General features: G+C 39.9%; 1 protein-coding gene across 4 annotated transcripts; it reads left to right on the forward strand.

Annotated features, from left to right (window-relative positions):
* Positions 1–3,916: 3,916 nt before the first annotated feature.
* Positions 3,917–20,080, forward strand: cpeb1b (cytoplasmic polyadenylation element binding protein 1b). 4 transcript variants are annotated; one of them, XM_028582253.1, is made up of 12 exons: positions 3,917–4,088; positions 4,338–4,506; positions 6,684–6,905; positions 8,333–8,562; positions 10,713–10,965; positions 11,095–11,208; positions 12,396–12,500; positions 12,822–12,958; positions 14,705–14,903; positions 15,269–15,363; positions 17,979–18,059; positions 18,627–20,080. In XM_028582253.1, exons 1-12 carry the CDS (start codon positions 4,056–4,058, stop codon positions 18,735–18,737), a joined length of 1,749 nt encoding a protein of 582 aa, XP_028438054.1. In that variant the 5' UTR covers positions 3,917–4,055; the 3' UTR covers positions 18,738–20,080. The 4 variants fall into 4 exon arrangements, with proteins under 4 accessions (XP_028438054.1, XP_028438065.1, XP_028438074.1 ...); XM_028582264.1 differs by having other exon boundaries at positions 12,396–12,485; XM_028582273.1 differs by having other exon boundaries at positions 4,338–4,458.
* Positions 20,081–25,992: the final 5,912 nt, after the last annotated feature.

Consider the following 25,992-nt stretch of genomic DNA (forward strand, 5'->3'; position numbering starts at 1 on the left):
AGCTGATAAGATGCTCTGCTCAACCAACTATGACGGCTCCTGGAGGGACTCTTAAGTGACTGTTCTCTGTACGAGCAGCTGCCTAATTGTAGTGCTGGTGGTTAATCACAAATATTTGTCCATATTGTGCCAATTAAGGTATATACAGGACCCAGCGATAGTCATCTGTGTCACATTTAGACTTTTTAAATTGGCGTCCATGGAGTTAAAAGACAGCATGGCATACTATGAGTTTAGACTGCAGTGTTAGCGTTGAGGTTATTTTGATTTGAAATGTATTTATTTCTGTTTTTTTTTTTTTCCAAAATCAAGATTGGTGAACAAAAGGGACAAGGGCCAACTGTGGTGGGGTAGCTAGTTACATGTAATGGTGTGTAATTATAAATTGCATCTGAATGCTTTTCGGTAAAATGTATGTAGAACGTCATTATTCTGTTGCTTTGCATCTTTTTGCTTTTTAGGAATGCCGCCTTTTAGCATATTTCCAGTGAACGTGGGTCAGCAAAGCAGTTTGGGACAAATTTGAATGAAACCCCATCAAAAGTAGGATTACAAGGAGCGGTCTTTACATTCTGACTGGCTCCATTCATTTAGCAGTATATGCTCAAATTTAGGTTTTTAAGACTTCAGCTTTATTGCCCAGTTTAAAACGTATTCAAAAGTTATAACATGTTGAAAATCTTTACCAGGGAGCTACTAATCTATAACCTGTAATCTATGTATATTCTAAGTGAAACTGTCAACATTTTGCTGTTTCTCAAATGTGAGGATTTGCTGCTTTTCTGTTTATATCATTGTAGACTGAATATATTTAGGTTTTAAAATGACTAAACAAGACCCTTTAAGACTCCACCCTGAGCTGAGAAACTAATGGAAATTTTCACTATTTTTGGACATTTTCTTAACCATCAGAAAAACCAACAGATTAATTGAAAATGACAATTGCAGCCCTAAAGGGTCTAATGGAGAACTGATCATTTAAATGTATAGGGTTAAAACCTGAATGGACTGTTCAGAAGAAGCAAATAATTCTCTCAAGGAATGGCTATTTGCCCTTTTATGGAAAAAAACGGGTCAGTTAACATCACTTTCACACAGAATATTTGAATTGACATGAAGTCAATACAGAGTGGAAAGACAGGGATGCTACAACATTTCCTTTTCAATGCGGTTTTCATCTGCAGACACAAGCTGTATGCCAGGATCAGATATAAACCTACACAAACATACACTAGCCCCACTGTGAATATTTAAGATGTATTGTAACTCGGAATTGTTAATGGCGTACAAGAAAGTTTGCACCGTATGCCATGTTCTGTATACAACACATTTTCCAATACTTGTTATATTTGTATTTATGCTAGTCTTTATTTACAACTGGCTGCAGTGGGTCAACATGAAGGCAATCCCATTGTGTAAATCAACAATTTAAGTGACAAATGTTGCTATTTATGTAGCCTAATGAATACTGTATGTTGGCATTTCATTGTTTCTCTGTCATTTCTGTAAATGGATGAAGCCCTCAGTCTCTTAAAAACAAGAGTGCTCACAACCAATATCTTCTAAGAAGAGGGTCCTGGTGTAATGTGCAATACAATCTTAAGCATTCATAATTTGTAGAATGATAATACAGTTGTGATCATTGTGTGTCCTTACTGTAGATTTCAGAGAGATGCGTGTGGGGAAAGAAGCATTTCCTTTTGCCTTCTTATTTCAAAAATGTAATTCTGACAGAATTCTGTAACATTTATTTACAATATATGTACATAGATGTACATAACGGTTTCTCGTGTAAATTAATACATGTTTAACTTTTTGCAATTGTGCTTCATGTCATTGTTATAGTGTTATATGAAGAAGAACTATCTGTGTTGAAATAAAAATGTTATAATTATGTAAACTTGATGTGTTTGAATAAGGTTGAAAAAAAAAAAAAAAAAGATCTTTTGATCAGAAATAAAACAAGGAGGCCTGGAGATTTTTTTATGCAGGACTTTGTCGCCCTCTTCTGACCTAACGTCAACATGACCAAGGAGGAGGAAGAGGAAGTAAAGGAGGAGGTGGTGGTGGTGGTTTGGGGCCTTGCTGAGTGGTACATTGGCAGTGCCCAGAAGGTTAACTGGCACCTCTTCAGCACCTAGCACTTTGGTGGAGGAAATTCAGACCCTTTAGTAAACGTACTAGTACAACACTGTAAAATACGCTGCTACTAGTTAGAGTCCTGCATTGAAAACAGAAGATATCTCGTTTTAATGAAGCGCAGGTCTAGACTATAGTGTAGGCTACTCTTTTATTTACAGAGACCCAACATTCCCTCATGAGCAAGCACTTGGCAACTGCGGCAAGGAAAAACTTCCCTATAACGTGAAGAAACCTAAAAAAATTCATTATTTGGGCAGCCATCTGTCTTGACCGTCTTAATTTAAATGAGGGAAGGCATTTACTACAAGTGCTCCTAGATTTGTATATATTTTGTCATTTTAAATTGAGAAGAGCACAATAAAAAATTGGACAACTTAAAGATCAAGGACATTACAGGGAAGTCAAACTGGACAAGAGAAAAAACAAGAAAATTCCCCAAAGAAAGTGTAACAAGACTAATCAAGAGGAAAATCAAGATTCAAGATTAAGACTTTAGGAGACGTGGATGAGGTGGTGACTGAGTGAGTGGCCGTGCTATTGAGGTTGCAATGAGTGCAATGGGCTTATTGTTTAAACAACTGATACTATAAAGGGAGTGAGTAGACCTACATACACAACACCCCTGGAATGTTGAAAACCTTAAATATTAGTTGTGTGTTCAGGTGTTACAAATAGACCAAGAATAACTCCGATAAGCCATTTGAGCTGAGGTCAAACAGTGACCGTTGGAAACCCACTGTGGCAGTTGTAATTAGTGGCAGCTAACTGTAGCATGTCACAGCTATACAGTAGTAGTAGCAGCAGGCATTTTGTTTTTTGAACTCTCGTTCAAAAAAACCTGACCAATGAGCCATTCAAAACAGCAGCCAAAAACAAAGTGGCATCAACAACATACCCACCAGACATGAAAACTGTCAGAGGAAGAAGCACATTCAAATGGGAGCTTCTTAAAGGACAGCTAGAAACCCTTTTTGTTGATCTTTTTAGAAGTGGAGAAAGTAGTTATCTCATCTTCTACACTCACAGACCCGAAACCTGGCACAGAGCCGTGATTAACCATCACCCTTCAATGGCAGCACCTTTGTAAATCTAAACGAGATATCTCCAAAGTCAAGTGACCTTAGTCACAGTGAAAGAAATCTCAGCTTTCAGTAAAGATTATGAAAAAAAAAAAGCATGCTGTAGGCCCTAGATACACCTCCATATTACCTGGATTGCAATTAATCAATTAGAAATCTCAACAGTAAGATTAACTAACCTGGTTTCAGACCTGAATCGAACGAACACATCTTAGTTTTGTTCATTGATTTAAATAAATGAATGAAGTGTTTTAAATGGAAATTCAGCCTGATTATTGAAGGGAAAAGCCTTTATTAGCAGGTGTCATAAAATGCAAACATGGCTTTTAAAATATTTATTAATATACTTTTATATTTTAATAATAATATGGTGCAGAAAAAAAACAGTTTACTTGTACATTATATTAGTATTTATTGTATGGTATATCATAGCATTTGTTATAAATACTGGGACACGTTCCAAAATACATTGGGTAGGACATTTGGATACTTGGAGTATTTGTTTTTTTCCATAATAACCTGATGAGCTGCAGGTATACATATATGTTGTCCATTCAGAAAACATTAATAATAAAATCCAAAACATCCATAATTATCTCTTTTCAAATTATAATTTATATTGGCCATGATATTGACACGTGATTTTTATTTTGTCCGGGGTGCTCTTTGATGTTTGTCACGTGACCAGACTGCGAGGCCCTCGAGGCAGTGGCTTCAGGTTCAGTTCATTCGCCGAGCGCACGTTTACTAAATTTGGACTAATTAGCTGGCGAGCAGACTTCATAAATATGACATTTTGTTGCTGCCAAAGATTATTATTGTGACATTTCTTATATGCTATCAGTCCACAACATGGCGTTTTCCCTGGTGAGTTAAAAACGAAATTAAATTGGCGAATTAAACGTTAACATTTGACCTTTTGTGTAACATTAAACTACCACCGACATCTCTTTTAGGCGTACATTTTAATTCCTACCTCAAATAACTCCCTAGAGCGGTTTTTAATAACGGTCGAAAACTGGTTTTCAGTCCGCCAAATGTATCCTAACCTCGAGCTTAACTTTTAGCATGGATGCAGAGATTAATGTACCCCCTCTGCTGTTTTCCCTCTTGCAGAGAAATGATCCCCGCAGGCCGGACAGCCCGGACTCCGAGTCACCGGCCCTGTCCACCTGCAGCAACGCGGACATCTTCCGAAGGATGAACACCATGCTAGGCAACGCTCTGGATTTCAGCGGTGTGTGCACCACACCTAACACCAAGGGAAAGCCAGACCTGCTGTGTGGTAAAGTCTGTTTAGTATATTCCACTGTGCAGCAGGTCGACTTGGCTGCAAAGGGAAAATGTCGTTCTTGGTACACTGCTGGTGTATAAACCAACATTTTAAAGAAACCCTGAAGTGAATCCATCTCCATACACTGAACCTTACCCCTCCTGAACAAAGTTGAGCAGACATAAAAAAATAAATAGTTTTATAAAGTGTTTTTTTTTTTTTCCTTTTTTTATTTTATTTAGTCATTTAATTGGGAAAGTTGTGTTTTCTGCTGTTTGAAAGCCATGAATACAATTTTGACACTAACCCTGAACACTAAATTAACTTTTAAATTATTATTTTTTAAATATTTTTTTAACTCTTTGTCCAAAGGTTATCAACTATGTTTAATGGATTAATCATTTAGCCTATAAAATGTCACAATTTATCAGAAGACCCAGGTGACCTCTACTCGAGTTTCTGGCTTGTCGGACCAGCAGTCCAAAAATCAGATTTAATTTACAATGATAATGAACAAACTTTTGAGAAGCTGAAAATGGAGACCGTTTGGCATTTCTTAAATTAATTTTGGTTAATGAATTTGCTAAACGTTTCAGCTCCAGTAACCAGTGCTACATTTTTATATTTTTCACATTCTAAAAATGCTTGAATCAGCCTGAAAATACCTACATGTGTAAGTTTCAGTTGTATGTAAATCCCAGTTTCCTAAAAACTTTAAACACAGCACACAACCTCAGTGTCCTCAGTAGTAGCTACTGAATCTGATGTTGGATTTTCCTGCTGCTGTTTTGTGATTTGCATGTTTGTTGTAGCGACACATTTAGACTAGAAACCGTAAGATTATCTTAAATGGAAGTTACAATACCACTACTTAATTTTTAACGAGAGGTTTATTTTTTTAAAAGTCTTAAGTTTCATCCGCACCAAAAGAATAAGCTACTTTACTTTGTCAACCAGAATTGCCATCTGTTAAACCTCCTTCACCTCGTCATTATCATTTGGGTGCCAACAGCTGATTCATGCTGCATAGATGGTCTGCAGCATTGCAGTGCTTTGAAGTGTGTGTGTGTTTTTTTTTTTTTTTTTTTTTTTTAAGCTTGAGATTTGCCAAGATTTAAGCTCAGCACGTTTCCTTTTTGAATTGTTAATTTGCTTAAGGCATGTCCGCAGTCTTGTTACAGATGATATAGCTTTCACTCCGCTTGACATAAGCTGCAGTACAACACTTATGTTCTGTAGAATCTTAGTGATGCGAAAGTGAATTGTATCTTGATGCAAACTGAGCTAAACTTCTGCTGTGGCCTCACTGCCCCACCACCCCAGCTTGGTGTTGCTGAATCAGGGCTGCAGCTGGATGCTTTCCAGGCCTGGGGAAGGGAGGAGCTGGAGGTGCAAATTGCTCTGTCCTCTGATCAGTGAGCTGCTACGGAGTGGCTCTGCATGCAGTGTTTGTTCACTGTTTTGTGTGCAAAAAATGGAAGAAAACCCCAAATCAGTGTGTGCGATTTTTAAGTTATTTAAATCGTTTTCTGATAGCTTATTGAGCATCCTCAACCCCGTTTGTTTTTAAATCCAGTCTGCTGAGTCATTCACTCCCATCTCCCATGCTGCCTCCCACCATGCCGCTGTAGCTCGGCCCCTTGCCTCCCTCTCTCCCTCCCGCCTCTGTCAGCTCAGGATACAAGGCTAGACCGAGTAAGCTGCAGCAGTAACAGTGGCAGCAGCAGCTGTCCTTCTCTAACGATTCGAGACGTGCTGTGCCTACCAGAGAGGGGAGTACTTCGATCAACAAGCCAATAGCTCGGACAGGAATTTTTCATTACACAGTTGTTAGGCAAGGAAGCAGGAAGGTGGGGGAAAGCTGATGTCATTAGCAAGGGTGTGCGAGTGCATCAGCAGCCATGTCACATGCTGCTAGATGGGTCAGTGATGCGGACGGAGATGCATGGCAGTTGCACCAGGCACAGAGGCAGCAGGTTAGCTCCCCTGTCAACCAGGGTAGGGGGAGATGTGGTGATCAGGGAAGTTTGTGTTTTTAAATGAGCTCTCTCTTTACAGTTTTGTGTGACGAGTCTCTCCCTGCCCTTTTCTATGTAACGCAGGTTAATAACAGTCCTTTTTAGCTGTCTTAACACTTACTCTCCCCTCTCTCTCTTCTAAATCCCTGAACTGGATCTTGGATCGGAAAGAGTCGGAGCTGGCTGCAGTGGGCAGCAGGAGGATGCTCTTCCCCAACTGTGGTGGCATACCCAGCTCCCAGGAGATGCCTTCATCCAGGGGCCCACCGGGTGTCACAGACCTGGGCCTGGGCCTCCAGTCTCTGCGGCTGTCCGGCTGGGACAGACCTTGGAGCAGCCAGGAGACAGACAACCACACCTCTCCCTCCAAGGTTCAGACCAGCTCACCCTCCAGTAAGTACCAAATCTTTTGTTTACCGGACTGTATTTAGGAATAACTACAAAACCTGCAGCTGTCTATCTTCTATGTTTTTATACCACATAATGTCCCCAGAGTGTGGTTGATTGTTTTCCCAGGAGTGTGTTAGCTCTCTCCATGACCCAGTTTATTTGAGGGAGGATATTGTAACCTTTTGAGGTTGTGTGCCTTGGCCATTTGTGTTGCCCTCATTTGTATTGAAATGTGTGGTGGTTGGTTATTAACAGCTGTCTGTGTGTGGGAACATTGGCTGTAGCTCACTAGGGAGGATGATGTGGCAGTTTTGCTTTGCTGCATCTCTAGCAATACAGCAGGCACAAACAATCCGGTGAAGCTACTTTTCTTTTCACCCACACCTACAGCGTGTAAGATTTATTTTAGAAGTAATTTTCTAAATATTGAAGTACCTGTTGGATCAAACTGACAGATTTTTCAGGCAGAGTGCATAGATTTAGCTAGGATACAAACAAGACTAACTGTGCCAGTTAGCAGTTTAACATGTGTGAACACAGATTATGTAAATGCTATTTAAGCGGTCAGACAGTTCTGAGATGAGTGTCTGTCTTTGGAGAGGTGTCTCAGGTCATAACTTGTCCTGACCATTTGTAGTGCTATAGTTCCAAACAACCAGGCATAACTTAATTTAAAGCTCTCTAAACTGGGCCGAATAACAAAGTGATGCAGAGCTTTGAATGTGGCCTACAGTTGAATAATTCCCTCGGAGCCTCATGTTCACGGTTACAGGCCATGGTACATGTCTGTCAGTTGCCACCTGACTCACTTTCGTTTTTAAGGGAAAAGAAGCTGCTGGCAATTGGGCAATTGCTGCTAAACAGGCACTATACTTTGTTTGGGAAAGGTGTCGGATGAATTGGCCTCCAGTTTGCTGAAGGGAAAGGCGTTAAGCTTATGTGACAAGATTGTGTTTCAGGTTAGTTGCCAAGTTACAAATAATTGAAAGTAAAACATTTTTTAAAATGCTTCAAGCATTGACTTAAGCATTTTGTCTTACTTGCCCATCAAGTATCCTCTTCTACATGCAAATTTGGGAGAGTTCTCTGAAAACCAATGTGGTTCTGTAGATTCAGCACACAAACCCAATCTTTACTTAGCTCTTTTATGGGAACCTGTTTTGCAACTGAATAAGCAAAGAATTTAATTTTTTTGGAAATTTGCAATGCCTGCGTGCCTACTGACAAATCGATATGGCTCTGTAGATTCAGCACACGCGTCCCAGCTTCAGTTTGCTCATCCACTTACAAAACAGACTACATCAAACAAGCTAAGGGGTAATATCACCATGGCTACTTGTACAGACCACTCTCAAATGGCTGAATCATCTCACTAACACTGTAAATGGTGTAATTGTCCTTTTTTTTTTTTTTTTTTTTTTTTTCTCCAGTGCTTGGTATACTGAACAGCCCCTTCAGTAGCATCCTTGGGAAGCCCCCAGGCTACATGCCCCCTGAGTCCATGAGCATGACTGCGGACTTCCTGGAGAAGTTCCCCAGCATGGCTCGCATCTCAAACCGTCTGGACTCAAGTTCCTTTTTGGATTCTCGCTCCAGCAGTCCCGAGGACTCCGAGACCAGTGGGTTCAGCTCTGGCTCAGACCACCTCTGTGACATGCTGGTAAGGCTTAGGATACTTGCATGAGTCTTCTGTTTTTTAGGTCTAAGGTTGTTTGGGGGGGAGAGAATCAGTCAGGTGGGAAGTATTTGTCTAAAACCTAGATAGGCTTTACTATTAAAAACCAAATATTGAGGCAATATGGATTGATGGCCAGGTCACAATATGCTAACCTGTATATGCCATAAATGATCGAATAGTGGCTTGGGCCTTTTTATTTAAAACAAGTTTTTATTATAGATGGACCTGTATTCCTAATTTTCCCTGTAAGTATATTTTAGTCAAACATCTTGCTCTTTTCTGATCCAGTTTTAATTCAAATGAAATTTACCTGTTCTCTTGATAAATTCAGGATAATGCACATTTCCACAGCACTAACTCAATCACTACAATACATATACTACATCCTGTCATGCTATAATCACCACTGTGTTGGTCTGAGTTGTGCTTACAGAAATATTGGGTTCTTTTTTCGGTTAAGCTTCTGTCAATAAAACTCAACACATCCTTTTTAAAGTGGCTCTAAGAGCTAGACTTTTAATGTGAGGTAGGGCTGCATGATTATGGCCAAAATGATAATCACAATTATTTTGATCAATATTGAGATAACGATTAATTATCACGATTATTTGTTGATTTTAACCAAAACAAATTTTATTGTCACATAGGCTAATTATAACCGCTTTTACATCCATATTGTGCTACATTCCTGCTAATACATCCATATTGTGCTACATTCCTGTTAATACATCCATATTGTGCTACATTCCACCTTTTATTGAAGGATACTGTGAAGGAGTATGCCATTTCAGCTGTTGTCCGACCACTTTCCATACATGCACGTTTGCCCTAAGGTATCTACCAGACGAAATAGTAACACGGATTTCGGTGGCTTACTACACTGCCACTTGTCTGTGTTGCGCTCTGATGCTCCAAAACCCATGTTAGAGGCAACAAACATTGCTGCATGTCACGCTAGTAAACACTAATTTGTTACACCGCAGGTAATGTTGGCCTACTGTTAGCCAGGGTAGTAACTGGAATAAACGCAGCTAAAATGCTGACAGCTAAACGGTGTAGTGTGACAGGATTCCAACAGCGGGACGTCAAACAGTCTGCTGCTAAAGCTATGAGCTAAGACACAAACTAGCACTATGGTCACCGCTGTTAAATAAAACAGACGGGATACAATGTTGCGTTTACTGGTAAACTGGTAAACCTTGTGACCGGCTTATGATGACCGACTGCTACCTGTTGTGGAATTTTCCTCATGTTACTCTGTCCTCTGTGACGGTCTACATCTAGAAACTAAGCTGCGCGGTGCAGGGAACAACTCTGATTTGGCTCATGGAGGCACGTGATCAGAGATTCAAGATATCAGAAACTTTGATAAGGAGCATTCTATCAACAGAATGAGTCATTTTAAATATCGCTCAATCATGCAAATTTGATCGTGGGAAATCGTGATTTAAAATTTGATTTAATTGTGCAGCCCTAATGTGAGGAAGACTTAAGTCTCAATGACGGTAGCTTACAATGGTCTACAAAAAATGCAAGTCTACAAAAAATGCAAGACAATGGCATTTCAGTCACCTAGCTGATGTAGACTGGGTTATGTGAATGTAGAATATTTGGTGTCCAGGCTTAGCCCTAATTGTTCCCCTTAAGAAAACACTAGCTCAGGCTCTTAAGGAAAGCTAGACTCTGAGCCTTCAGGTTGATGCTGGGTAGGAGGTGGGGCTTTATGAAATGCTGTACAAACAGCAGCAGTACTGCCGGCATCAGTAGCGGCAAGTGTCGGCGTAGCTTTCACGGTGGCAGGGCGTGCAGCGAAAGAGTGAACTGAGCACCAACAGCTTCAGTACACCTCCATGATTGTAAAGGTGCATTTTAATTTATGTTGCAACGAGAGGAGTATACCATGTGAGTAACCGCAGACTCAAACTGGATTCCTGAAGTAGCTTGCAGGCTTCACTTCATTAGTGGATGATATCTGTATTGTTGACAAGAGCAGCAGATGGAAAGTGACAGGACTCTGTTGTACTGATGAGATTAGTGAAATGTAGTAATTATGATTCAAACTCTATAAGACTGACATTTGATATGCCTAAACCATATTAAGTTTAATTGTCTGGACATGTCTTTTTGTCCAGTCAACTTTGCGGATTTCCCCTCCCCTGCCTTATCTGGCATCAAACATGCAGAAGGATCTGCTGCGACTGGGCTCCCGTCTGGACCCCCAGGACTCCGGCTCTCCTCTGACTCCACCATCCAGTGCCAGCCCCGCCTCAGCCATTTCCCGCCGCTGGCGTACCGGCTCTCCCTGGCCTGGTGCAGAGCTGCTCGACCAGTCGGATGATACGTTCAGTATTGAGAGGGAGGCCCGACTGCACAGACAGGCTGCAGGTAAATCTAAAATTCATTTGACTTATCACATCACCTATAGCTCAGCTTTTAATGGTATACGTTGTGGTGGCTTTGTGGATAGAGGAGACCTCTGAATTTTGTCTTATCCCCCTTTTCTGGACTGATCAGCTGTGAATGAGGCCACGTTCACCTGGAGTGGGCAGCTGCCTCCCAGAAATAACAAGGATCCTCTGTACTCCTGCAAGGTCTTTCTTGGTGGCGTGCCCTGGGACATCACCGAAGGTAACAGCTGCTTTCATTTAAATTTTAGTGCTGGACATCTTCTCATTTTTTTTTATTTTTTATATGAATGCTTACATTGCAACAAGTGAGCAGCCCTTAATGTGCTTAAATCCATATCTCCATAATTCTGATTTGGGTGTAATGTTGCAGCTGGTTGTAATGCTGCAGATTTTCAACTGCCACATGTGATCCAGTGGATTTTAATGTACACAGTTAGCCTGGTTAACACCAGACCCTTCTCAATTGTAACGGAGTGGGTCTCGGCAAGGTTAATTTGCAGCTAATTTCCAAAGGGGCGTCGCCATTGGATGCTGGTCCAATGCCTCTGGCGCAATGGATAGTCCTACCAATCAAACGATCCAGGTGACGTAGCAGCGGCATCAACGGGTTGCTGCCCTTCGGTAGCAGTTGTGAGGGCAAATCTCAAATTTGCCGAAAGTTCATCAGGGTTTTCCCGGGCTAGTACAGTGCCGGGGTTAGCATTGCTAATCCTCTGCCAAGTTTCACAGGTTGGGGTGTAGCCACGCCCTAGAGCATGCCCTGCTTCATGGTCTATTCAAAACAAATGGGACCATAAAAATGAACTGGTACAGTTGCCCCCTGCTGGAAGTCATAAAGAGAGCTGGGTTTTTTTTTTTTTTTTTTTTTTTTTTTTTTTTTTTAGTGAAACTTTGCAGATTTTCAACCGGCTCTGTCACTGCAGCACAGGTAGTACATGCCGAACGCCCAGGATGGATGGATGGATGGATGGATGGATAGATTATTCATCTACAGCCTTAATTCTTTTCTCTGAACAAATTCAACACGGCCAAGATGGGCCATCACATTGAGAACCACTGTAAAACAAGTTAGTTTGTTGTGAGCTAAATTGCTTCAGTCAGGTTTTAATGTCCACCAGTAGTTTACGGAGTTTTTTTTGTTTTTGGTGACTTGACAGAATTTCTTCTTTCTCAAAATAGTCCTTTTAGCTTTGTTAACCAGTACCTAGTTGATGGATTCAGCAAATGTCTAGCCATAAATTCCAAGCAGTGAAAAGCTATCAAAAAATGAACCATGACCTAAACCTACATTTTGCACCCATTCAAACTAGAAATGCAATCTCTTTTTATGGAAGCAAGACTCATTGAAATACTAGTTCTATTTTTGCAAGACATGTAAAATGGTTTATCCCTTATCTTTTATTTCAGCTGGCCTGATCAACACCTTCAGTGGCTACGGCCCTCTGACTGTGGAGTGGCCTGGTAAGGATGGAAAGCACCCTCGCTGTCCTCCCAAAGGTAATGTTGCTAAAGGTAACAACAAGCTGGTAGGCAAATATTTTTGGTTTTTTTTCCTTCCTCCTTCAGGGTGGCACCGTGGTGAGCAAATGGCATGCTGGTGAGTTTGGCTGTTGGTTTTTAGGGCTACTTTGGATGGTGATGCTGGCGTTTAAGTGTAGCATAAAACATGGTGGTAGATCAAAGGTGTAGACGAAACAAGAGCTGCTTCATAATACATTAGATCTGTGGTTAATGTTAAGTTTGTGAAAGTCTGAATTCTCACGATACTGTGGGGGGAGGGGGAAGAGATAAATTTCTATATCCTAAAAGTATTCTGTATTATTTCTGTTTTAGGCTACGTTTATCTGGTGTTTGAGAATGAGAAGTCTGTGCGGGCATTGCTCCATGCCTGCTCCCAAGACCCGTTTCACCCAGAGGACAACAGAGAGTACTACTTTAAGATGTCCAGCCGCAGAATGCGATGCAAGGATGTGAGTAGAACATGAAAGGCATGATCATGCTCTCAGCAATCAGTAGTGGAATGTAACTAAGGACATTTACTGTACTAAAATTGTAGAAAATTAGAGATGAAAGTCTTTTCATGCCACTTTCTACTTTTCCCACTACATTTGACATCCTTAAAAATTAAGATTTTTGCTTACAAAAAACATGAAAGGCTTATATTATAATTTAAACTACCAAATGGTATATGAAAGTACACCTGAAACAATTAATTGACAATTATTGGCAACAACTGTTAAGTAGCCAAACATTTCATGTTTCAATCTTAACTGAGGATTTTACTTTTTAATAATTTTGAGGTTTGGACTACCCAATTCTTCTTTTTTTTTTTTTTTTTTTTTTTTTTTTTTTTTTTTTTTTACAAATGTATCCATTTATCAAACTATTCAGCAGATTATTCCATGACAGAGTTGCAGTCCTATACAAATTACCTCCTGCTTTTACATTAATGCCAAGAATGAACTTCTAATATATTGTAGGACTGACTTATTGTATTACCGGCAATTTCCACTGGATGCGGAACGTCGACGGAGTCCTTAAGTTTCCATTAAAGTCAATCTGTGTATTTCCACAGACTGCGTTGAACGTCTGTCTCTACTCTGTCCCAGTTCCGTCAACCCTCCGCAGCAGATACGCAGAGCTTCTATTTTTGACGGACGACGGAGAGCTCCGCAGCAATTCAGCACACGGCAGATAGTGCGAGACAGGAAGTCGAGCACAGAAACAAAATAAATATCCGGTTAATTTTCAAAATAAAATGCACCGTGCTCACGGTGGATCATATTTCCCTGCACTACACCTTAAAACACATCAGAGTCGTTTCCTCTCTACTCCTCTGGATGGAAACAAACTGTTGGTTTTGTGGTTCTATTCTACGTGAATTCGCGAGATCTCGTGGGTCCTCATGATGACAGCGGTCAATCACGGCCGCAGCCGTTCAGCAACAAATCCGGACCCGGTGGGTATTGACGGACGGCGGAGCACGCAGCGGAGCCGGTCCGCAGCTGTTACGCAACCAGTGGAAATCCCCAGTTACTGTAGACTGTTGTACCGAACATACTGGCAACTTGTGAATATCTAAAATCTGAGGTTTACTGTAGCTGCAAAAACGCAAACCTGTTCAAACTGTACTGCATCTAATTTTAATCGGAATGTTTCAGCATTTTGACGTAATTGTTTTGGTTTGTCACATGTGGGTTGCTCCCTGATTCTCCCTACAGTAGAGCTAGTTCTTGTAATTAAATTCTTCTTTGAATAGACCGAAATGGTTCTGAACTGTAGCACCAAGAATCGAGCTGTCAGGACTGAAAGCTGATCAGATTTAGGTTTCATTGTTCTCTAATCCCATTAGCGCTGAAATAATTTCTGGCATAATTTATAATCCATTTAATTCAAGTCATACCAAACGTTCACGGCTTACTGCATCTCAAGTGAGAGAATTTTCTGCTTTTCTATTTTGTCATTGTAAAATTAAATACATTTAGAAAAGTTTTCTCCAACTAACAATCCAAACACAATCTTTTCGGTCTTAATTGGAAAAGAATTGTCAATGGTTATGTTAATTTGTTGCAGCCGTAGATCTAATTGTTCTTTTTAAAAAAAAAAAAAAAAACCATTTCAAACCTTGCCAGTTTTAGACTATTTATCAGGTAAGGTTTTTGTCTGAGGAATATATCAAATAGTTCCTGTGACTTATGTCCCCTTTCTGGTTTCAGGTGCAGGTGATCCCCTGGGTGATCTCCGACAGTAACTACGTGCGCTGCCCCGCCCAGCGTCTGGACCCCAGTAAGACGGTGTTTGTTGGCGCGCTGCATGGCATGCTGAACGCTGAGGCCCTGGCCAGCATCATGAACGACCTTTTCGGAGGAGTCATGTACGCTGGAATTGACACGGACAAGCACAAGTACCCCATCGGTGAGACCACGGGTGTTTTTTTTTTTTTTTTTTTTTTTTTTAAGTGAAACATGCTAAAGGTAAAATGTGTTGTGTGTGTGCATGCAGTTTGTAGATATCTTGTAAGCTACTAAGGGCATACTAATGACAACATTGTTTTCAAAATGAATGGAGTAATATGTTAAGTAGCTCCTGTGACTTATGTCCCATCAGTGTATACCCTGTACTCATGAATGCAAGATTTGTAAATGATGATCATTTACAGTGCTGACCATTGAGGACACTGAGGAAGCTATCAAATGTTTTATTTATTTATTATTATTTATTTAAAAAGCTTCTGTGCATAATGATTTTGCCATGTGCGACCTGACTTTTCTTGTTTGCAGGCTCTGGACGTGTCACTTTCAACAATCAGCGTAGTTACCTGAAGGCTGTGTGCGCTGCGTTTGTGGAGATCAAAACTCCAAAGTTTACAAAGAAGGTAGTAATTTACTCTGTAGTAAATTACTTTTCACCACTGTTAGAGTACAAGACAAAGTGCATTTACTCATGTACTGTATTGAGTACAGTTTTGAGGTACTGGAGTATTTCTATTTTATGCTACATTTTACTCTTACTGCACCAAATTTCAGAGGGAAATGTTCTACTGCATTTATTAAACTTTAGTTTGCAGATTATTTTTATTAGAATTTAAAAAATTAAAATGTATAGATTAAACTACCTGGCAGTATACAGTGGGGGAAATAAGTATTTGACCCCTTGCTGATTTTGCAGGTTTGCCCACTTACAAAGAATGCAAAAATCTACAATTTTAATCATATGTACATTCTAACAGTGAAAGACAGAATCCCAAAGAAAATTCCAGAAAATCACATCATATGAATTTATTAAAATTGATAACCATCTGATGAGGAAAAACAAGTATTTGACCCCCTGGACAAACAGCAAGTATTCTGGCTCCTACAAGCCAGTTAGTCTTTCTTTAAGACACAGCCCCAATCCGAACCAATTATCTACATCAAATATACCTGCCTCACCTCGTTACCTGTATAAAAGACACCTGTGAACACCCAAACAACCAGCATCCAACATCACTACCATGGGCAAGACCAAAGAGCTTTCTACGGACATCAGGGACAAGATTGTTGATCTGCACAAGGCTGGGATGGGCTACAAGAGAATCGGAAAGCAACTTGAGAGAAAAGATCAACTGTCGGTGCAGTTATCAGGAAATGGAAGAAGCACCACACCACCGCCAATCTCCTCGGTCTGGGCCTCCACACAAGATCTTGCCTCGTGGGGTGTCCCTGATCATGCGAACGGTGAGGAATCATCCCAAAACCACAAGGGGAACTGATGAATCAACTGAAGGCAGCTGGGACCACAGTTACAAAAAGAAACGGTTGGTAACACACTACGCCGTCATGGATTGAAATCCTGCAGCGCGCAAAGGTCCCCCTGCTCAAGAAGAAACATGTACAGGCCCGCATGAAGTTCGCCATTCACCACCTGGACGACTCAGAAGAGGCCTGGAAGAAGGTGATGTGGTCAGATGAGACCAAAATAGAACTTTTTGGCCTCAACTCAACTCGTCGTGTTTGGAGGGCAAAGAACACCGAGTACAACCCAAAGAACACCATCCCCACCGTCAAGCATGGTGGTGGCAACATCGTGCTTTGGGGGTGCTTTTCAGCCAGGGGACGGGACAACTCCATCGTATTGAGGGGAGGATGGGACGGGGCCATGTATCGTGGAATTCTGGACCGACATCTCCTTCCCTCAGTGAGAGAGCTGAAGATGGGTCGAGGATGGGTGTTTCAGCACGACAACGACCCTAAGCACACCGCCAAAGCAACAAAAGAGTGGCTGAAGAAGAAGCACATCAAGGTTCTGGAGTGGCCTAGCCAGTCTCCAGACCTGAATCCGATTGAAAATCTTTGGAGGGAGCTTAAAATTCGAGTTGCCAGGCGACAACCTCGGAACCTGAATGATTTGGAGGCTGTCTGCAGGGAGGAGTGGGCCAACATCCCTGCCAAAATGTGCACAAACCTTGTCACCAACTATAAAAACCGTTTGACATCTGTGCTGGCCAATAATGGCTTTTCTACAAAATATTAACATGGTGTTTGTCCAGGGGGTCAAATACTTGTTTTTCCTCATCAGATGGTTATCAATTTTAATAAATTCATATGATGTGATTTTCTGGAATTTTCTTTGGGATTCTGTCTTTCACTGTTAGAATGTACATATGATTAAAATTGTAGATTTTTGCATTCTTTGTAAGTGGGCAAACCTGCAAAATCAGCAAGGGGTCAAATACTTATTTCCCCCACTGTATATGTAAAATAACCCCACTTCCATCAGATGCAACAAAGTGATGCAAACATTAAAGCTGTGGAGGCAAAATAAAAAAATGAAGTAGAGGGAGATTTCATCTTGCAGCTCTCCCCTCTATCCAGCCCCTCTCATCAGACGAGCATGGGCACGCACCGGCTTCATACAGTAACATTTACAAGTACTAGTCATTCATTTTATCCCAAATGTCGTCATAGCGGCAATTCTAGGAGAGTGCTCATACGGTTTGCTTTGTAAGGCTTGACTCGTACTGTGGTTCAAGGCTCTAGCTAGCTACAGAAACATGAATTGGCTGCTGCCATTACCCTTTTGGCTACAGTTAGAGGAAGGCTAAAGTACCAGCTTGTCTGCTGCGTTACATTTCCTCTCACACCGCCTTGACGTCTCATTTGGATGGCAGTAGGTGGTGCCGCGGGTTCAGCCTCTGGTCCTCGTAGCAGGCGAATACTGCCATCCGAACAAGGAGAGAGGCTGTGTGAGGAAATGTAGATGCGACAAATGAGCGGACTCATCCCGGTTGTGGAACCTTGGAGTGACTATTTCATTAAAACGCCAGTGAAATCGCGAATTACAAATCTGCTTGTAAAAATACCGTAAATGCTTTGAAAAGCTTATAAATATTCCCCTGATTAAGTTCTCACTTAACAGCAGTAGGGTTTTTTTATTTATTTTTTAAATCTACTTTTACACTTAATGTGACTGCTGTGAACTTTGTACGATGGCTTTGGCTTCTCTCCTCAGGTGCAGATTGACCCGTACCTGGAAGACTCCATGTGTCAAATTTGCCTTCGCCAACCTGGGCCTTTTTTCTGCAGAGACCAGGTCAGTGGAAACTTGTGCTTCAACAAATGTCTGTCCTGCTAGCAGCGGGTTGTGGCTAGTCCTGCACTAGATCCATTTCTTGCTCTTAGATTGCCATTAAGTTTGGTATTTCTGGTTCAGCGTATAAAATGTTAGACTCCCTGAGTGTATCTAAACCAAAAAGGCAACCTTGTTTGTATCCTACCACAAAAATCAGGAGATTCGCTGCCTTTTTTAATATTTCCAAAAACTTCTATTTCTCTTCTCCCAGACTTGCGTCCGCTTGTCAAGATGAATAGGTCTGGAAAGATGATTTTGTATAGCAGTTTGTTTTTTTTAATACGTGGCAATAGTAATAGCTTTTCATAAGGCATGGAAATGGATAAAAACAATTATAAATTGGAATCAATACGTAAATTACATTTTTTTTTTTATATATTTGCCAAGTACATTATAACGCACACAATAGCCAAAGCTACAAAACCAGACTAACTTATATTTTATTTTTTTAATTGCTTTTAAGATATTGTACGTGAGTTAAGTTTAAAATGGATCACCTGAAAATATTTTCCAACTGTTGACACACAGGCCTGCTTTAAGTACTACTGCCGCTCTTGCTGGCACTGGCAGCACTCCATGGACATCTTGAGCAACCACCGGCCCCTCATGCGCAACCAGAAGAACAGAGACTCCAGCTAAAGCAGATGGATCCAAACACTCTGAAGGGCCAGAGGAAGAGCCCCTCTTGAAGGGGCGAGGCGGCACGCCAAGGAGAGCACGTGTGCCAGATGTCCCTCGGTACGAGGGCACCATGGCACTCCACCAGGCACTGGGGATATCACTGTAGGAAACGTTCACTTTTGCACTTGCTACATTTTTGCTGTTGTTCACAGTGGCACTATGCACAGTGACCTTGTTGGGAAAGACAAGGGGCCCTTCACACTTATGCATTTTCACAGACTTGCTGACAGAAAGATGTGAGTCAGCCTAAGGTTAAGAAGTGGATGAAAAGGCCAATTTTTTTTTTTTTTTTTTTTTTTTGTTTACTTGTGTTGCATAGTGAAGAGCAATCACGCAAGTCTCATTGCCGTTCATTGGCAAATGCCATACAGTGCCTTTAAATTTTTATTTTCCTCCCCCCTGCTCCCTCCCTCCCCTACCCCCAGTTGGCATCGGTTTTTCCTGTGCAAGCCAACTGGTGTTTCTTACTTTTGGGAGTTGAATGTTGGGCTTCATTTAACCAGTCGCATTTCAGACATTTTTACGCAGTTTTTTACTAATTTGTACACAAACGGTTTTAAGTCATAACATGAAAATTTTGAACCGAACTACCAGGCGGCTGTTTATGGGAAAACTCCTCCCCTCTTTTATTTTTTCATTTTTCTCATACCTGTTTTTTTTGTTTTTTTTCGTGGCTTTTTCTTTTTTAATTTGCCCTTCCAAATTTCAGCTAAATGGGCACAAAATGTTGGAAGTACTACTTTAACTTGCTTTGTTGGTCCAGTTGTATTAAATGTGTAATAGTTGTACGATTCAACTGGGCAGTCCATCGTTTCTCAAGCACCTGATGGATCCTGTTGAAAGTGAATGAACATTTGATTGTACTAAGTTTGATTTTTGCACTTTTTAATTTGCACGTGTGGAGAGGTGGCAGTGGTTTTTAATCACTTTTGTACATCAGCACGGGGACACGCCTATGTTAGAACAGCTGCTTGTTTCCTGTTGAATGTAAGAACTTCCACTTAGCTGACGATAAACTTAATCTATCCAGAGCTTGAGTAGACTCAGTAAATGATTCCACGCTTTCTTAATCCCATTTTGCCTTCTTGTTCCAGTTGGACATAAACTCATAATAAGCTGTGTGCCAAAGACCAAGTGTCTTTTCTTTATCCATTACGTTTGTCATGCTGAGCTTGTTGTCCCTTAGCCCAGCTGCTTTTTAGAGTTTTGAAAGTCTACCTCATTGTGGTCTGCCAAGTTTGCTGCTACTTGCAGTTGTGGAGTATGTTCAGATTGGGCACAATAAAGGTGTTTAAGCATTACTGGACATGTCTGGACTCTTCATTAATTTAGGGGTGGTACTTTGGAGGGGTGTGTGGATTTTTTTTTTTTTTTTTTTTTTTTGGAAATCCTAGTTTCATTAACCTTAAGTCATCCTGCATCAGTTCATTGCGGATGAGATTTGTAAGTGAAGTTTTCAAAGCACATGGGCCACAAATTCCAGCCATTTCCTCAACCTAGACACGGGACTGCAAATTAACTTTGTGCTTAAAAGAGGAATTTTTACAGTTCAATGAGTCATGAGTACTACAGTGATACTTTCTGTAGCAGTACTTGCCAGTTTACTACTACACCTGTCTCAGGTGCTTTATCAATGACAAATCTTTCATATATCTCAGTGTAAAAGGGTGTTAATACAACCATAAAGTGTATCATAGCGGCCAGATTGTTGATGCAATTTAACTGGAATATTCCTTAAACTATTCAGCTTCTAAATACATCGGCAAAGCAGTACGTACTGAAACCAGAAAGTAGCTAAGCCTGGCCTAGCATGCTGCAAAACATTTAACTTTCATACAGCGTGCGCATACTACTGACCAACGCAGTATTCCGACAGTCAACTATGCAACGGGCGTTTGAGTGAACCAAGATGATAGTGTGCGTCCTGACTTTTTTATGGCATACTTTGACTTATTTTGACATACTATAAATTATGACATTAAGAAATACTATGACTTATTTGACAAAATATGACCACTATACTATGACATTGTCTAGACTGCCGGGGGACTACCTTTGACACACTGAGCTTTTCTGTCCTCTCTTCATGTCCCAGTAATGATTGTTACTAATGGCTCTAGGGAGCTTATTTCCCGGAGTCCTTAGGTTTTCTCCACTCAGTTTTCCTTAGATCAGGGTGGCACCTAAATCATGGTTGCAGCTGCCGGCGTGTTCCTGCTCGGCGCCCTGCTACAGCCTACTGCGCCCTGAACTACTACAACTATTATTTCTAGTCATAGTTGTGTTATCTTTATTTTTACTATATTTGCCACCGTTCAACATACCCACAACCGGCACCGGCAGATGTCCGCCCACCAAAAGCCTGGGTCTGTCCGAGGTTTCTGCCTAAAAGGAAGTTTTTCCTCGCCATTGTTTCACTAAATGCTTGCTCTTTGGGGAATTATTGGAATTGTTGGGTCCTTTATAAAGTGTGGTCTAGCCCTAACCTATCTGTAAAGTGTTTTTTATGATTTGATGCTATAAAAATTGAATTGAATTTTATGACATACTATACAATGATTGTTTTATGGCACACTGACTTTTTTTATGGCATATTATACTAGTTAGTATGTCAAACGTTTAAAAAAGGCCTTAGTATTGTATGTCGAAAAAAGCCATAGCATAGTATGTTGGAAAAAAAAAAAGTGATTAAAAAAGCCATAGTATAGTATGTCAAAGAAAGTGATAAAAAAACAGTATACAATGTTGAAGTTAGTGATAAAAAAGCCATAGCATAGTATGTTGAAAAACGCCATAGTATAGTATGTTGAAAAACGCCATAGTATAGTATGTTTAAAAAAAGCTATAGTATGTTGAAAAAAGTGATAAAAAAGCCATAGTATAGTATGTTGAAAAACGCCATAGTATACTGTAGTATGTTTAAAAAAAGCTATATTATGTTGAAAAAAGTGATAAAAAAGCCATAGTATAGTATGTCGAAGAAAGTGATAAAAAAGCCATAGTATAGTACGTCGAAAACCGCCATATTATAGTATGTTTATAAAACAACCATAGTATAGTGTGTCCTAAAAGAAGTGATAAAAACACCATAGTATAGTATGTCGAAAAAAGTGATAAAAAAGCCATAGTAGGCCTATAGTATGTTCTATATTATCCTATATTATGACTTTTTATAAAACATACTATACTATTTCGTTTTTCGACATACTATATACTATGGCTTTTTTATCACTTTCTTTGACATACTATACTATGGCGTTTTTATAACTTTTTAACAACCTACTATACTATAGCTTTTTTTAATCACTTTTCCCGACATACTATACTATGGCTTTTTATCACTTTTTTCGACATACTATTTTTTATTTTAATAAGCGACCATTTTGTAAAAAGTTTGTCATGAACTGTTTCATATAGCATACTGTGGCATTTTTTTTAAACATACTATATTTTGGCGTTTTTCGACTTACATAAAAATCAATTGCTAACAGGAGAAACTCATAAGAGGTAGTATGGCTTTTTTATCACTTTTTTTGACATACTATACTATGGCTTTTTCATATACTATACTATGACTTTTTATGACTTTCTTTAATATACTATACTATGACTTTTTATGACTTTCTTTAATATACTATACTATGACTTTTTATGACTTTCTTCAACATACTATACTATGACTTTTTATGATTTTTTTCAACATAGTATACTATGACTTTTTGACACACTATATGTGGTTTTTTTATGATTTTTTTCGACTAGAATAAGATGACTTTTTTTTCGACATGCTATCCAATGACTTTTTATGACAAAATACTGTACTATGACTTTTTTGGTCATACTATACATTTTTAACATACTTTACTATGACTTTTTTCCATATACTATGACTTTTTTTCAACATACTTTGACTTGTTTCAACATACTATACTATGACTTTTTTATATTAGTATATATAGTATAGTATATACTCCACCGTCGAGAGCATCCTAACGTACTGCATCACGGTGTGGTTCTCACACTGCACCGAGGCAGAATGGAAGAAGCTCCAGAGAGTGGTCAACACCGCTCAGAGGATCATCAGCTGCACCCTCCCCTCCCTGAAGGACAGCAATTCATGCTGCTGCCTCAGCAGAGCTAAGACTGCTCCATCCCTCTGGCAGGCGCTACAGGTCAATCAGGACCAGGACAGACAGACTCAGGAACAGCTTCTTTCCACAAGCCATCACTACACTGAACACACACACTCACTAGCACACCGATCACATGTGCAATAACTAGTTCTTTTAGTGTGTAGCCTATATTTCTTTCTACTTTTGTGTATATATTTCTTTCTAATTATGTGTGTATATACATTTTGTGTGTATGTTTCTTTCTAATTTGTTGTTTTACTATTTATTTCTTGTCTGTTAGATTTAGATTTATGATACGGGGTGAACTGCTGCTAAAATTTTCATTGTTAATTTTGTACAATGATAAATCTTCTGATTCTGATTCTGATGACTTTTTATGGACATAATATGGATTTTTTTAAACTTACTATACTATGGCGTTTTTCCACATACTATACTATGGCTTTTTTATCACTTTTTTTGACATACTATATTATAGCTTTTTTTAAACATAGTATACCATGGCATTTTTTGACATTCTATACTATGGCTTTTTATCACTTTATCCAAAGAGCACCATGTCATGGGACCTTTAAACATACTATACTATGGCGTTTTTCAACATACTAAACTAGGACTTTTTTTTGACTATGGCTTTTCTATCACTTTCTTCAATGTTACGATTTAGGGGATTAAAGGACCCAAATGCAGGGGCAGGCAGGCAGGAGAAAGGTTGAGCTCGAGGATTTATTAATCACAAAAACACAAAAATTAACCAAGGGAGTCCTGGGAGAAGCAGCAGGCAAAAACCAATTCCAAAATAAGTAAAAGGCATCTAAAAAACCAAGGGAGTACAAAAACCAGGGAAATATAGGAAGGATAGAAATCAACCAGAACTGACACGGAGAAAGCACACAAAAACACACAAAACGATCTGACAAGGTAAGATAAGGGGAACAAAGAGGCTAAATACAAGAGGTAATGATCAAACAAGGAACAGGTGATACAACAGGTGAAGCACATTAGCAGAGGCAGAGTAATCTAAAAAATGCGGGAAAAACAGGAAACAGAAATAATCATCAAAGAACAGGAATACGCAATACAGACAGGAAAACTAAACATAACAATCCATGGAAAATACAGGAAACAGAAATTCAAACAACCATAATAACATTAACAAAAACAGGGAAACAAAACACCACAACATTGAACATACTATACTATAGCTTTTTTATTACTTTCTTAGAAATACTATAGTATGACTTTATATCGACATACAATTACTTTTTCGACATACTAAACTATGACTTTTTTTCAACATACTATAATATGGCGTTTTTTGACATCCTATACTATGGCTTTTTTATGGCTGTTTTACATACTTTACTATGGTGGTTTTCGAAATACTAGGCTATAGGCCTACTATGGCTTTTTATCACTTTTTTCAACATACTATACTATGACTTTTTCAACATATTATATAATATGACTTTTTATCGACATACAATACTATGGCGTTTTTCGACATACTATACTTTTTTAACATATTATATTATGAGTTTTTATCGACATATAATACTATGGCGTTTTTCTACCTACTATACTATGGCTTTTTTTTAAACATACTAAACTATTTCGGTTTTTGACATACTATACTATGGCTTTTTTAAAGCACACTATACTATTTCATTTTTCGACATACTATACTATGGCTTTTTATCACTTACTTCGACATACTATACTATGGCTTTTTTTTAAACATACATACTATGGCGTTTTTCATCATACTATACCATGACTTTTTCAACATTACACTATATATCCTAAAAGAAGTGATAAAAAAGCCATAGTATAGTATGTTGAAAAACCATCCATCCATCCATCTTCTTCCGCTTATCCGGTGTCGGGTCGCGGGGGGAGCAGCTCCAGCAGGGGACCCCAAACTTCCCTTTCCCGAGCTACATTAACCAGCTCTGATTGGGGGATCCCGAGGCGTTCCCAGGCCAGGTTGGAGATATAATCCCTCCACCTAGTCCTGGGTCTTCCCCGAGGCCTCCTACCAGCTGGACGTGCCTGGAACACCTCCCTAGGGAGGCGCCCAGGGGGCATCCTTACCAGATGCCCGAACCACCTCAACTGCCTCCTTTCGACGCGAAGGAGCAGCTGCTCTACTCCGAGCTCCTCACGGATGACTGAGCTTCTCACCCTATCTCTAAGGGAGACGCCAGCCACCCTCGTGAGGAAACCCATTTCGGCCGCTTGTACCCTGGATCTCGTTCTTTCGGTCATGACCCAGCCTTCATGACCATAGGTGAGGGTAAGAACGAAAACTGACCGGTAGATCGAGAGCTTTGCCTTCTGGCTCAGCTCTCTTTTCGTCACAAATGTTGAAAAACGCCAGATGTAAAAATGAAACACCATGGTATGGTTTACATTTTGTACTACTTTGTAATCTGCAAGTGCCTTTATTATTTCAAGTGTTGTCAATTGAAAAAGAAAACAGGTTATTATAGTATGTCAAAGCCTTATTATAGTATGTCAAAAAAAAGTCATTGTATGTCAAAAAAAAGTCATACTATAGTATGTTGAAAAACGCCATAGTGTAGTAGCCTATGTTTAAAAAAAAAGCCATAGTAAAGCATGTTGAAAAAAAAGTGATAAAAAAAGCCATAGTATAGTATGTCGAAAACCGCCATATTATAGTATGTTTATAAAACAACCATAGTATAGTATGTCCTAAAAAAAGTGATAAAAAAACCCATAGTATGTCGAAGTAAGTGATGAAAAGCCTTAGTACAGTATGTCAAATTTTTTTTATAGTTTATTATGTCGAAAAGGTCATTGTCCATCCATCCATCCATCTTCGTCCGCTTATCCGGTGTCGGGTCGCGGGGGGAGCAGCTCCAGCAGGGGACCCCAAACTTCCCTTTCCCAAGCAACATTAACCAGCTCCGACTGGGGGATCCCGAGGCGTTCCCAGGCCAGGTTGGAGATATAATCCCTCCACCTAGTCCTGGGTCTTCCCCGAGGCCTCCTCCCAGCTGGACGTGCCTGGAACACCTCCCTAGAGAGGCGCCCAGGGGGCATCCTTACCAGATGCC

This window comes from Perca flavescens, chromosome 1, assembly GCF_004354835.1.
Source record: "Perca flavescens isolate YP-PL-M2 chromosome 1, PFLA_1.0, whole genome shotgun sequence".
Taxonomy (NCBI): Eukaryota; Metazoa; Chordata; class Actinopteri; order Perciformes; family Percidae; genus Perca; species Perca flavescens.